Here is a 13,338-nt window from a genome sequence, read left to right as displayed (position 1 = left end):
CCAGAAGGATTAAGATTGAACAATCACCTCTGTCTCTTGCCATCAGAAGATCATTAAGCACACATAGCAGAGCTGTTTCAGTGCTATGTCTTCTTCTGAATCCTGACTGGAATGGATTATAAATATCATGGGTAGGGAGACGGTTTCCAGTTGTATTGCCACCACTTTCTCAATGACCTTTCCTAGATAAGGAAGGTTTGATATTGGTCTATAGTTGGTCATGCAGTCGGGGTCTAAATTAGGTTATTTAAGAAGTGGTCTAACAATTGCTTCCTTTAGTGGTTCTGGAAAACTGCCTGTTTGCAAAAAGCATTGAACTATTTTTGCAATTACAGGACCAATCGTGTCCATACACCCTATAAGCAACTTGGTTGAGGCAGGGTCCAGATCACAGGTGGTGGGTCGCAACATTCTGATAATTTTGGCAATGTCTTTAACATCCATTATGTCAAAGCTGTTCCAGGGAGACAGTGGCTTACCTTGGCAGGCTTGGTGGTTTGGCAATCCTTTGATGGCATTGTGGGGAAATAGACATAAGAGAATCTGGAATCAGCTAATGTACTACCTTGATTCCACTCAGTCCCATAGTCATCATAAGTGAAAGGAGAGACAGACCACATCAGTACACGGGGCCGTAACTAGCTATGGGCGACCACTGCCGCCACACAGAGCGCACCCTGCAGCCAGAATCGTACTCTGGATGCTCTAAATGGCAGACTGCCGCCATAACAGTCCCCCAGAGCATCCTGAGGATACAATCAATATGTAGACAGTTAAAATGTAGACAGGGACAAAATGTAGATATGGACATGATATAGACATTTAATATATAGACAGGTTGAAATGTTAGATATAATGATGTGCTCCGCGCTAAGTTTATGTTAGCAGCTCCATAAAATAAGGTATTTAGAAATGTAGCAAGGAGCGCTTGTCAAGGAAATGTCAATTAAATTAATAAGCAATTAAATAAAATAAAAGCAATGCTGATGTCACTAGGGTAGATGACGTGATGGTGGTGGTGCTGCTGGTATACAGACACCGATGGAGGGAGCTGGCTGCTGGGAGATCCAATGTCCCCACTTTTGGAACTCTCTCCCACTCCCCATCAGACTCTCCACCTCTTTGCAATCCTTCAAACGGGCTCTCAAGACCCACTACTTCATCAAAGCCTTCCAGCTCTCATCCTAACTCGCTGCTACATGCTACTTCCTCCCGGTCTACCCCATCTGTTTCACACCTGTTTGTCTGCCCCTCCCTTTTAGAATGTAAGCTCTTATGAGCAGGGCCCTCTACCCTCTTGTGCTTCTCCTTACTTTAGTTTCATCTACTTCTTACTCACCACTAGGGCACCTAACACTTGGTTGCTTAGGCTCTGTTGCTTAACTGGGTATTATGGTCGCTAATGTAGCAATGTATATTATCCATGTCCTGGTCCTGTATTGTATTGCTCTGTAAGTCACTGGTCAACAATTTGTTTATGTTCTCTGTAAGGCGCTGCGGAACACTTGTGGCGCCATATAAATAAATGATAATAATAATAATGTCCAAGGGGAATGCAAGCCAGACAACATCGCCACAGAGAGGAATGGACTACTGCCAGGAGACTAAGGTAGGAGTAGGGACAGTTAGGCAGAGGCTCCCCGTGTCTCCAAACATCAAGCATATAAACACTGCCCTCCAGGCACAATCCATCTGCAGCCCCCTTACGGCTCCATAATCTCACTATAAAGGTTGAAATGTTGATGATGCTACTGTTCATATGCTAATTGCAATGACACTGGTGGAATAATAGCATACAGTCCGATTGCAATTAGCATATGACTGTAGTATCAGTCATTGCTATTTGGAATGAGTGTAATTGTAAATAGCATATCCAGTCTGTATGCTATGATTCCAACAGGTTCATTGCAAATAGCATTATGAACAGTAATATAAAATAAAGTCACACAGAAAGCTGCTGTGAAACTACACAGGCCAGCATGCCTTGCCACAGATATGTTGTTAGAGACTGCTGAAAGTGCTGTAGGTCATGCTGGCATGTGTAGTTCCACAGCAGCTGGACTGCCACAGTTTGCCTACTAAGAGTAGAGCCCTGCGCTGCGCATGTGCAAACAGTTATCATAGCATGTGAGTCAATTGTCCCTAAATGTCACATAATAAAAATCATTGTCTCTCTCCTTCCAATAGAGAACTTTGCCCCTTATAAGCCGCACAATATATTAATTGCCACGGCCGTTAATCCAGGCTTGCCGACAATCTGGTTGCCTTTTCCGGGAGGAGGCAGCCAGCTCGGCACAGTGGGGTGGGGGGCGTGACGCAATTTTAAGTTCATGGCCACGTGATTACGTCATTGTGGCCCTGCCCCCACTGCACAATGCCAAGATTACTGCGTTATCTGCTTACCCCAGACCGGTCACTTATGCAAGGTGGGAGCGGACACAGGTCGGGGGTAGCAGGAGGATGTGGCCGAATGGCACCAACCGGGAGACTTGCCCACTCTTCCGGGGGGCCGGGAGCGACACACGATTTTCGGGAGGCTCCCGGACATTTTATGGAGAGTAGGCAAGTATGCATTAATCCCCTTCATAGTAGCACTGAATAAATGACATGCACAGTAGCGCTAATCCCCTGCTTAGCTACACTAAATAAATGACAAGCACAGCATGTACACCTGCCTATATATTGACTACAGGTTACACTATGCGCAGTGACCTATATTGTCGACATTTTGATTTGTTCAAAATTTTGACATGCAAAATATAGACATGCCGGTATTTTGACTGTGTATATATTTTGATATTAAGCTAGTCCTGTGTAAAGTAATTAATTATTAAAACGGTGTTTAGTTTACCTCCATGTAAAGAAAATTATGTACTGTACTTGCCTACTCCTAGAATATCCGGAAAACCTGATTTTTTGGGAAGTCCCAAGGATAACTCAGAAGAGCAGGTAACCTTCCATCCCGCCCAGTGAAATGGGCAGAACAGGGGGCATGATGACCCGATTCTCAGCAAATTGGGTCACAACCCTCTCTGCCTGATACTGGGTGGAATTGCCCTTGGAGTCATAATAAGGACATAAAGTCACTTTTGTTTTTTCACTTGTTATGATTATTATTTTGCAACAACTCTTCACTCCTGAATACATTGATGGTGCTCCCCTGTTGCAGTAAGCAGGATTTCTGTGGTTTTCTGAAACGTTAGTCATGCAGTGACTATTTCTCATAATGCAACTTATTTTTCTTTGCAGTTTGTACAGACTAGCTGGGTACACACCTTTTCAATCTGCGGCTGATCGGGTCAAACGCTCCCGATCAGCCGAGCCGTGTGTCCCCAGCGGCACTCCCTGTCAGCTGCCTGCAGCCCTGTACACACTGTGCTAGAAATAGCTCCGTGTGTACAGGCTTCTATCGGATTGGGACATCGGGCTGAGAAATACTAAACAACACGTAAGAAGCGACCTCCCGATCCTGACCGTTGCAGGAGCGTCATAAGCTGTTTGTCGGCTAATGCTCCTGCAATGGTCCTTCATACACGCTTATACAATCGGCGGCCCAATCACCCAATAGTCATGTTAATTTCAGATACTTCACCTTAGTCGTGTTTCAGATACCTCCCATCTAAAGGAAACATAGTCAACTTGGAAACTGTCTCATGAGTTATTTCTGAAGGTGCATACACACACAACGATTTAGTTAATGAACGATTTTAATAAACGATTTTTTCCCTTGGAAAAATTATCTAAAATCTTTTACTAAAGTTGTTCATTTACTAAATGTAATGAACGATTTTTTAGAACTACAAACGATTTTTGAATATTAACTTACTGAAAATCGTTCAGTTGACAAGTCTGACTGAACTACAAATTACAAACTACAAACGTGAACGCGCATGAACGATAATCGTTCATCGTTTGACTCAGAAAGTGAATGATTTTTTCAAACGATTATCGTTAAACGATATCGTTTAACGATAATCGTTCAAAAAATCGTTGTGTGTGTATGCACCTTAACAGTATTTGTTCTTTTTGTATTTCCTCTAATTCTAATGTATTAATAATGCAAATATTTATCTGGTGTATGTTGCTGCTAAATTAAAAAAAATGTTTAGATTCCTTTGCATACTTTGACCACCATACCTTCTAAATTAAATGTTTTCTATATATATTTCAGACCTCCCAAGGAAGCTGCAGTTTTGACGTAAAGAAAAGAAAATATAAATTCTGAAATAATTACTATTCTGCAAATTCTAGAACTCGGTTCTACTAAAGAATTCTGGAGTAAAGCTGAAACCACTATTAGAAACACCTATTAAGTCACATTATTTATTGATGTGTACATAGAACACCTATTTCTTTTTTCTTCCCTTTTGAACATTTTCGTTTATGGTGTGTTATAGTAAACAATCAATTCAATACATGTTTTGGATTTAAATTACTTTAATCAGTGTTTTTTTATTTTGAATATCAGGGATAGGGCCTGTCCAGTGGTAATAGCATGGAATGTTCAGTCATCTGTTAAAAAGTTTTGCACAATTTTCCACTCTATCGTAATTACGATTTTCTTCAAAAGCTTTTGTGATATAGAGAAGTCTGGTATAAGCTACTACTCATGCAAAATCTCAAATTTAAGACATGTAACCCTTATCCCCTGCACTCCACTTCATCATACTCATAGATGGTACAGAAGGACAATATTAAGCTTTGAAAAGAACTTTACATTGTAGAAAAGATATACTCTTGTGTTTTGCTGGACACACAAGTGGCTGAGGTTATTACGATGCACTGTATCCGCTCGTGCTGCCAATTAAACAGCCACAAAAAGACTTTATGGATCCCACCTCTGCTGTGCATGCTCGCCTTCTTGGTCTATTACATATATTTCTGCCCTGACTGCTCAAATCCAGCGATATTTATTGGGAGAAATGATGTACCCATGTGTGGACAGTATAAGACAGCAACACAAAGGACACCATGGTTTGAGGAACATTTTAATGGATCCATTGAGCCTCTGCTAGTGAGCAAGGATCAGTTGATACCAGATCATGTTCTAAAATGGTGGCTGGTGAGTAAATATGTGCATTAAGAGTTTCATACGATATTACTGACCTGTCTGTATTAGATAGGAGTTGCTGTAAATGTATGAATTCGTTAGAAGTCATTTCTGAAATGGCTCTTTCAAGATATGTTGTAGTACAAAATAGTTTTGCTCAGAGTTTATTTTGATTTTATTTATTTTTTAAGATGGAGATGACATATAAAATAGGTGACATATAAAACTTGTAACTTCCATTATCGGCTCTGATAGAAAAGAAATTAAATGAATAGCAAATAGCCAAAAAAATTAAATTGTCTGCATTTTGTGAGGTAGTAGTGTATTATTGTTGAAATGGATAAGAACACTATAACACTTAATTTGCTGCTGTTAAGATCTGGAAATGTTAATAATGTAATTATCAGTTGCTTTTTGATTATATGAATAACCGTTATATGGGAACAGATATAGGGCCGTATTCGATTAGCAGCGAAAACTGCCATTTTTCGACAAAACACAGGCCAAAAAGAGCAACTAGCGAAAAAAAAACTAGTGAAAAGTTTTCTCCATCCCAGACCAGGAGAAAAAAAAAAAAAAAAGCAAAGTCCCTATTTTTGCCTAAAATTGTGGGGATTTCTTTCAGAAGCCTTTGGACACCCCCCCTAATGATAAATTACCGGAAAAATCTTTTGTAAATTGCGTACTTTAGCAAAAAACAACCGCGCAAATTTGGTGCAAAAACCCCCCCAAATCGTTGAAAATGGTTTTAACGTATTGGGTGGACTACAGGTACCAGCGGGCCATTAATGCCCCGCATGCTGGTACTTGTGGTTCTCCAAGTATCAGCATGCGGGGGAGCTTGCTGGGACCTGCAGTTCTACTCATAAAGACAATGTTTTCACTTCTTTTTTTACACTACGCTACATAAATCAACCCGGCACCCACCGCCCAGGGGTGCCGGGGATAGCCCAAGGCTATCAGCCTAGGCCTGCGGTGCCCTGGAGAGGGGGACCCCAGCTCCCCAGGGATCCCCGGCCGGGCTGACTTGCGGTCAGGGTTGATGCTTCAGCTGGGGGGCCCGGTGAAAGCCCCCTGCTAGAAAAAGTCTGGTGCTGGTTCTGGAAAATACAGGGGGACCCTATGCATTTTTGCATTTTTCCCCCCTGTATTTCCAGAACCAGGACCGGATCTGAGCCCAGTGCTGGTTGCGCAGAATACGGGGGACCCATACGTCATTTGTCCCCCGTATTTTGGCAACCAGGGCTGGTTCTGACTAGCCTGATGCTGGGGACCCCTACGTCGTTTGTTGCACAACCAGCACTGGGTCACTAAAAGCCCGGGGCTGGTTGCTCTTTGGATGGGGGGGAACGCCGTTTTTTTTAAAACTTTTTTCTCCACAGATACACAGATGGTTCTCACTCCCTGCATCTGTTTATTTTATTAAAGACAGATGCATGCATCACAAATCTCCCTGGGCGGGCATCAGTCTTTTTTTTTTTTAACAAATGCCGCCGCTCAGACGCACGATGCATTGTATCGTAAGATCGTATGTACATCGTGTGTCAATCATGTGGCCGGGACTGCCAGGGTGCTGCTGGGGAGTTCAAGGGAAATCGTAAGATGAATCTTATCTTATGCTGGTCATACTAGTGTTTGGCCAGCATAACAGCAATGCTTGCATTGTGTGGATGTCATTCCAACTGTGGCGCTTATCATTACTTGGGTCTAATCAGCCCTCTACTTTCTATAAATGAGAACAGGCCAGAAAATTATTGGGTGCAAAATGTTTTTTTTTGCTCAAGCATGAAATAGATCAGGATCAACACTGAATGAAAATAATCTGTGGCGGTTGGCTGAGTCACACATTGCTGTATTTATGTTATAAACCTGTAAGTAATTTTCTGTTAATGACTATACTTGTGCTGTTCTACATATTGTTCTGACTTAGGGCCGTATTCAATTTGGAGCGAAAATACATTTTCGCATGTTTTTTTTTCTCCGTATTCAATTCCATTCTGTTTTCGCCTATACAAAAAGTCAAGGCACTGAAATAGGCAATACTTTTTCTCCACAGAATAGCAGGTGAAAAAAAGTGTAAAATCTATATTTTGGGGTGCAGATGCTGGGAAAACACTCAAAACCCTTGGTACACCCCCCCCCTCACCCCAATGGACAATTCACCCCCCAAAAAAATACCTTTGAAATTTGAGGCGAAAATGACAACAGTGGGGGGACAACTTAAAAAACTAGCGAAATAAGCTTCTGGGGGTGCTCCAAGAAGGGGCCAAGTGTTTTTGGAATTGCAGGTGCTTGTATGTCGGAGGAATTTAACTTTTCTAAAACTTTACTTTAGAGACATTAAAATATGCTAGCACCCATTTTCAAGTACCCCAAATTTTACATGACTACTTATTTTCACCAAATAATACTGCTTAATGCCATTCTTCACCACTTTTACAAATACGATAATAACAAGGATTTTAAACAAATTCAGTACCCCAATTAGTTTTATTAGGGCTATTGGAACACTTTTACATTGATCCCCAATGTTAGTGCATTTTTTTGGGGGGGTAAGGCTGATTACCCCAAGTCTGACAGTACTTTCCGCCTGTTCTGCATTTGCCGCTTGCCGATTTCGCCTGTTTAGGAATTGAATACGGCGGAAAGCGGGGAATCACATGATAAGCATTCACGTCCGAAACATGCAATGTAGGCGAAAATTCGGGCTGGCGGAACTTTTACACGGATGCGAAACGAATTGAATACGCCTCTTAACATAAAACCAACCCTTTATAACTACCTGACTGCAGTAGTTGTCGGTGAGCAGATCCCCTTTCCTTTGTGTGTTGTGATTACTTAAGGGGTACATCCACTAGCAGACATAGAAACGACTGCACGATTACGACATTGTAATCGTGCAGTCGTTTCACAGTCTGGTGCTGTGCCTACACTGATCGATCAGTCATTCAGTGTAGGCACATCAATCATCCCCTAACATGCCCAACCTGACATTATCGTCAGGTTGACCAGCTTGTTCGGGCAATGATTGATGTCGGAAACGACCAGCGGGAGCACGCATCGCTGGTCGTTTCCGACATTTACATCCCTGATGTGTGCCCGATTACTGAACGATTGCACGATTACGATGTTGTAATCATGCAATCGCTCTATGTTATCGGGTAGTGGATACGCGGCATTAGCTTAAACAGACAAATGAGATAGTGATTTAGAGTGGAGGCCACAACTACAGGGAACAGTGTCATGGAACTTTAAATAATACAAAGAAATTGAAAGTTTTTAAATCTGGGTACACACTTAACAGATATATCTACAGAACCATTATCTGGCTGCGGGTCCTGCTGACCGGGGGTCGCGCAGTGAACCCCTCCCCGTGGCAACCACTGCAAGTGTACGGGCAGTCAGCTGATTGCCTGTACACACAGCATGATGGACAGATTTATCTGCAGATATATCTGCCATCGGCTGTGCAGCACAGCTGATGCGATAGGACGTTCACAGACATATCGCTGATACACACTGGCCGATGGGCATACGATATATTGGCCGATCAATTGATAGGCCAATATATCTGCCAGTGGGTACCCAGCTTAAGGGGCAATGTAATTGAATCTAGTATATGTTTGTTCAAGCTTGCACTGCCATAGACAAAAACATTTTTTATGCAACTTGCATATCCCAGAAGTTGTTTCTGGTGAATGAGAACTCACTTGTTTAATTTAAATATGAAGTACATTAAAACTTTTTGGTTTGTTTTTGTAATGCTTTAGTGAATTGTCTCTATAGTGCTTCACATGCCATGCAAGCAAAAAAAAAACCCTTGTACTGATGACACCCACTAACGGCGAACCAGTCTGTGAATGGGAATTCGGTTATGGCATTGCCTTATGTTATACTTTTGCTAGAGCAAATAAACAAATTATTTTACAAAAAGTTGTTCTTTTGAACAGGGGTAAATTGCATAGGTCCAATAAATCCACCCATTTTCTGTCTATATTTTACAGAAAATCCAATCAGGAAACAATGCTAGTGACATTCCTTTGATACTAGAGCAGCTTTTCAAAGTTGTACCAACTGGGAACCCGTATGAAGAACAGTATAAGAGACCATGTCGGAGCTGTGCTGTGGTGGGAAACTCTGGCAACATAAAAGGATTGCACCATGGGGAAAAAATTGATTCCCATGATTTCATTTTCAGGTAACCGATTGTTGCATTGAAATTGACATTCTGCATTAAACAGTATTTGTGGAATGATAAAAGCTTTTGTAGTATTATTAAAACCCAAAGGAGTTTATTTACGAAGCACTCTGCACTTCTTCTAGTGTTTATGCCCAATATTTAAAAGGGCAATGATTTTACTAAGAAAAAATGGCCGTGTAAAATCACTGCCCTTTTAAATGTCAGGTATAAACATAATAAGAAGAGCCAGGTTTTACAGCCCGACCCTTCATAAATAAACCCAGAAGGTGATTTTGTGTGTCTTGTTCAGATGAGTCCACATACATCTAGCCTCCTTGCGCGATAACAGTCCTTCTAGTCGCACCATGCCGTGGCATGACTCAGTAACACTGAGCGTCTTTTTATGCAACTTTTAACCTTCAAATGCATCATATTCGCACAGCAGTGTGGATGGAACGCACAAGCAGCTACTGCTGATTTAAATGATATGTGGCGTGCCTATGTTCTGTGTGCAACTGTTGCTTTATCTGCATGCGAAATGCTACGTTACATTGTCAGTGTCTGTGACACTGTAACGTAGCGTTTCGCATGCAGATACACAGATACGCAGTCGCACACAGAACATAGGCATGCTGCATTTGAAGGTATGAAATTGCACGAAAAGATGCTCGGCTCTACAGAGTCACACGGCACTCACGCATTATGGACCTAATTCAGAGTCTCCCTCTAGATGCGATCGCTCGCCCCCAGCGTATGCAAATTTGTCAAAGTGACGCCACGGGAAGTGATCGCTCGCCAAGGCATAAGCACGCCCACCATGTCTTAGCGAGCGGCCAGAGTACGCCCAATCGCACAGGCAGAGCTGCCCACAAGCACACGTCATCTCCAGCAAGTGTATTAAAACATTGGTACATCGAGGACAATCGGAAGCGATCGCATCGCTTGTGGTTGCCTTACACTACCGCAAGCACTGCGAGGACTTCAGTGTAAAAACAGGCATGTGACGTGTACTATGACGCTGCGTGTTAAATATGCACGCCTCTTAAACGGCGTTGAAACACTCAGGCACGCCTGCGTTCGCACCTCCACTCCCCCGTTATTAGTGTCCTGCCCCTGTTACCACCCACAAACGGCCTCTCCTGTCACTCATTTCACTGGGCTGTCTTTGCAGGGAAAGCGAGCGGCCTGCGATCGCACAGAGTAGTTTGCGCACGCGCAGAACGAAGCATGCGTGTACGCAAACCATCGGGCAGCTTGCGAGCTAGTGAGAGACTCTGAATGAGGTCCTATATGTTATGTGACTTGTAGCGCAGGGAGGATAGATGTATGTGGACACGTCTGTACCTTAGTCCTGTCAGAATGTATGCAGTTAATATGAATACGGATGTCCTGTCTGCTATGTTAAGATATGAGTAGCTATGCACATTAACCCAAAAAAACAAAGTCTGGGCCTGATTCTGAGTCTCACGCAAGACCAACTGTGACCGCATCTAGTGATTATTTTGCACACCGCCCGTGGGCTGCAGTGAGCATACTGTATGCATCTGTGCTTATCTCTGAGAGTCAGCTGGATCTTGGCAAGTTCTCTGTTCATGAAATGGATGTTTTTGGGCGGCAACTTGGCGTATGCATAGAAGAGAACTAGGGGGAATTTTGTGGGTGTGTTATGAGAGGTATATCATAGAGCATTCTGACAATGCATATAAAAAAAAAAAAAGAGAAGCCTATCCAATGACCTAATTAGAGCAGCTGTGAGGGCCAACCCAAATAAATATATATCAAGTAAAATACACAGCACTAAAATGAAGTAATCCGTGCTGGTCAAAAATATAAACTATTTTATCGAAAACAAACACACACAAATTATACACAAAAACCATTAAGCGCTGCGTAAAAAGATGTAGCATCATTCGCATATCAGCCAATAATCGACCTTCTGAGTAACCCCATGGTAGCGCATAATGACCACCGGAACTGGGGCCCCGGAGCAATTTTTCCGGTGTACGGGATCACAGTTACACACCCCGAAAAAGGTCACAACACACCTGTGTTTGAGTCACCAACAAATGGTCCCTGTCTGTCAATCACTTTATGAATAAATCCTCACTGTGAGCAGCAACAGTAATGACACTAGGGGTCCAAGCGCTCCTGGCAATGTAATAGACTGACGCTTCACTACCCCCCCCCCTATGTAGTGCCGGCAGTAGTAACCCCCCAGTAGTAATCCCCCCCAATGCTGCACTGCCCCCAATAGTTGTCCCCCCAGTAGTAGTCCCCCCCAATGCTGCATTGCCCCCAGTAGTAGTCCCCACAATGCTGCATTGCCCCCAGTAGTACTCCCCATTATACATTGCCCCCAGTAGTAGTCCCCACTATACAGTGCCCCCAGTAGTGGTCAGCTCCGCCATGAGCCGCGGTGGGCCCGGGTAACAGGGTGCGTGGACTAATTGCGGGAGGCGTGGCCATGCCCCCTTACCCAGAAAAAAACAACTTTGCAGTGCTGGGGAGGGGGGCGTTCTGAGCCCCCTCAGCCCTGCTCAAAGCCAGGGGGGGGCGCGATTAGTGTGATGGCCCCCCCACAGGCATAGGAGATTGCAGAAATTGCTCCCAGTAGTGGCCACCCCTGTACAGTGCCCCCAGTCGCGGGTACCCCCCCTAAATTGCCCCCTGTAGTGGCCACCCATACACAGTGCCCCCCCCGGCCACCCCTGTACAGTTCCCCCAGTTGCAGGCACCCCCTATAAAGTGCCCCCAGTAGCGGCCACCCACTATTTCATCCCCCCCCCCCGCAGTGCCAGGCTTACACACACAGAAAAAAAATACTACTCACCCAATCCTCGCTCCTGACGCGATCGCCGCTGTCCACTCTGAGACCCGGCCCGCTCTTCTGCATGGGAGAGACATCACATGCTGCGGGGGGAGCCGGAAGACGGAGCTCATTAGTGAGCTCCAGCCGGCTCCCTCCTCAGACGATGCAGCAGCAAATGAGAGTCTGTCTGACTCTCATTGGCTGGCTGCTATTACAAACACACAGCCGCCGCTGGCGGCTGCCTGTTTGTAAACTGTGCAGGGCAGACCGCTCTCCCTGCGGTCTGCCCTACACTTGTGGGGCCGGGGGACTTGTCCACCCCTTGGCTGCTGGTAGCACTGTCGGACGACGCCCCCCCCCCTTTGGTCGGCGCCCCTGGCGAGTGCCATCCTGGTCAATAGGTAGATACGCCCCTGATAGGCAGAGTTCAGTGCTTTTGACTGCAGCGTTTCCCACAAAGCCAGAGATGTGTGCTGCTAAATTGTAACCTGCAATGCCAGGAATGAGAACCACTGCAGTCACATGTCAGTGCAGATGATGGTGACGCCAGGGAATGAAAGTTTACTGCAGCTACCTGTAAATCTGGATGATAATGCTGGTAGGCAACTCTATAGCACTAAGTCTCCTTATAATATAAAAAGACAGTATCAGTGAAATGAGGACTATCTCCAAATAGGTGTATAACAAAAACAGCAATCAATAACCTCCTAATATGTTTCTTCCATCCACAGATTTGAAAGGAAATGGATGTATACTGGGTAACACAAAGACAGCATTTAAATAGGACAAAAAAAATGAATGAATTAATCTGCACCTGTGAAATATACACAGACAACCACACATGTAATACAGTGTTTCTAAAACTCACACACTAATAAAATGATAAAATGTATCATTTTACTCACAGGTTCATAAACACTGAGCTAAGGAACATAATGTAGAGAACAAAATAATATAATAGAGAGAAAATAAGTTTCTATATACATGCATATGTTTAAATAGGGACAAAAATAAAACTGGACTAAAGAACAGCCTACTTATACAATGACATTTAAATTAATAGTTTCATTAAATCCCTGTGGAGATAGACAATTACATTAATTTAACCAAAAGGCCTCCATTCCCTTACCCCCTCTGATTTTGGATTGAATCTGTTCAACACCAGCAATCTTTAGCTCTTTGGGATCACTGTTGTGGTCTTCAGCAACATATCTTGATACACACGTGACAAATAAGTATATTACATTCTGGGATCTGCAGTTGATAAAGTGTTTGATTGCATAGATTTTATCAGTTTAA

The 13,338-nt window shown here is 43.5% G+C and overlaps 1 protein-coding gene across 1 annotated transcript in view; it reads left to right on the top strand.

Moving 5' to 3' along the window:
• LOC148514969 (CMP-N-acetylneuraminate-beta-galactosamide-alpha-2,3-sialyltransferase 2-like) overlaps window positions 1-13,338 on the top strand; it is an 86,887-nt gene that overhangs the window by 39,411 nt on the left and 34,138 nt on the right. Inside the window, exons 2-3 of the mRNA XM_088480675.1 lie at window positions 4,172-5,062; window positions 9,055-9,248. Coding sequence (XP_088336801.1) covers window positions 4,778-5,062; window positions 9,055-9,248 — 479 coding nt within the window. The 5' untranslated portion in view covers window positions 4,172-4,777. The remainder of the gene's footprint in view (window positions 1-4,171; window positions 5,063-9,054; window positions 9,249-13,338) is intronic.

This window comes from Taudactylus pleione, unplaced genomic scaffold (assembly GCF_031769625.1).
Source record: "Taudactylus pleione unplaced genomic scaffold, aTauple2 ptg000256l, whole genome shotgun sequence".
In the NCBI taxonomy this organism is placed as follows: domain Eukaryota; kingdom Metazoa; phylum Chordata; class Amphibia; order Anura; family Myobatrachidae; genus Taudactylus; species Taudactylus pleione.
The sequence above is the reverse complement of the archived record's forward strand: the minus strand, read 5'-3'. Positions and strand labels throughout refer to the sequence as shown.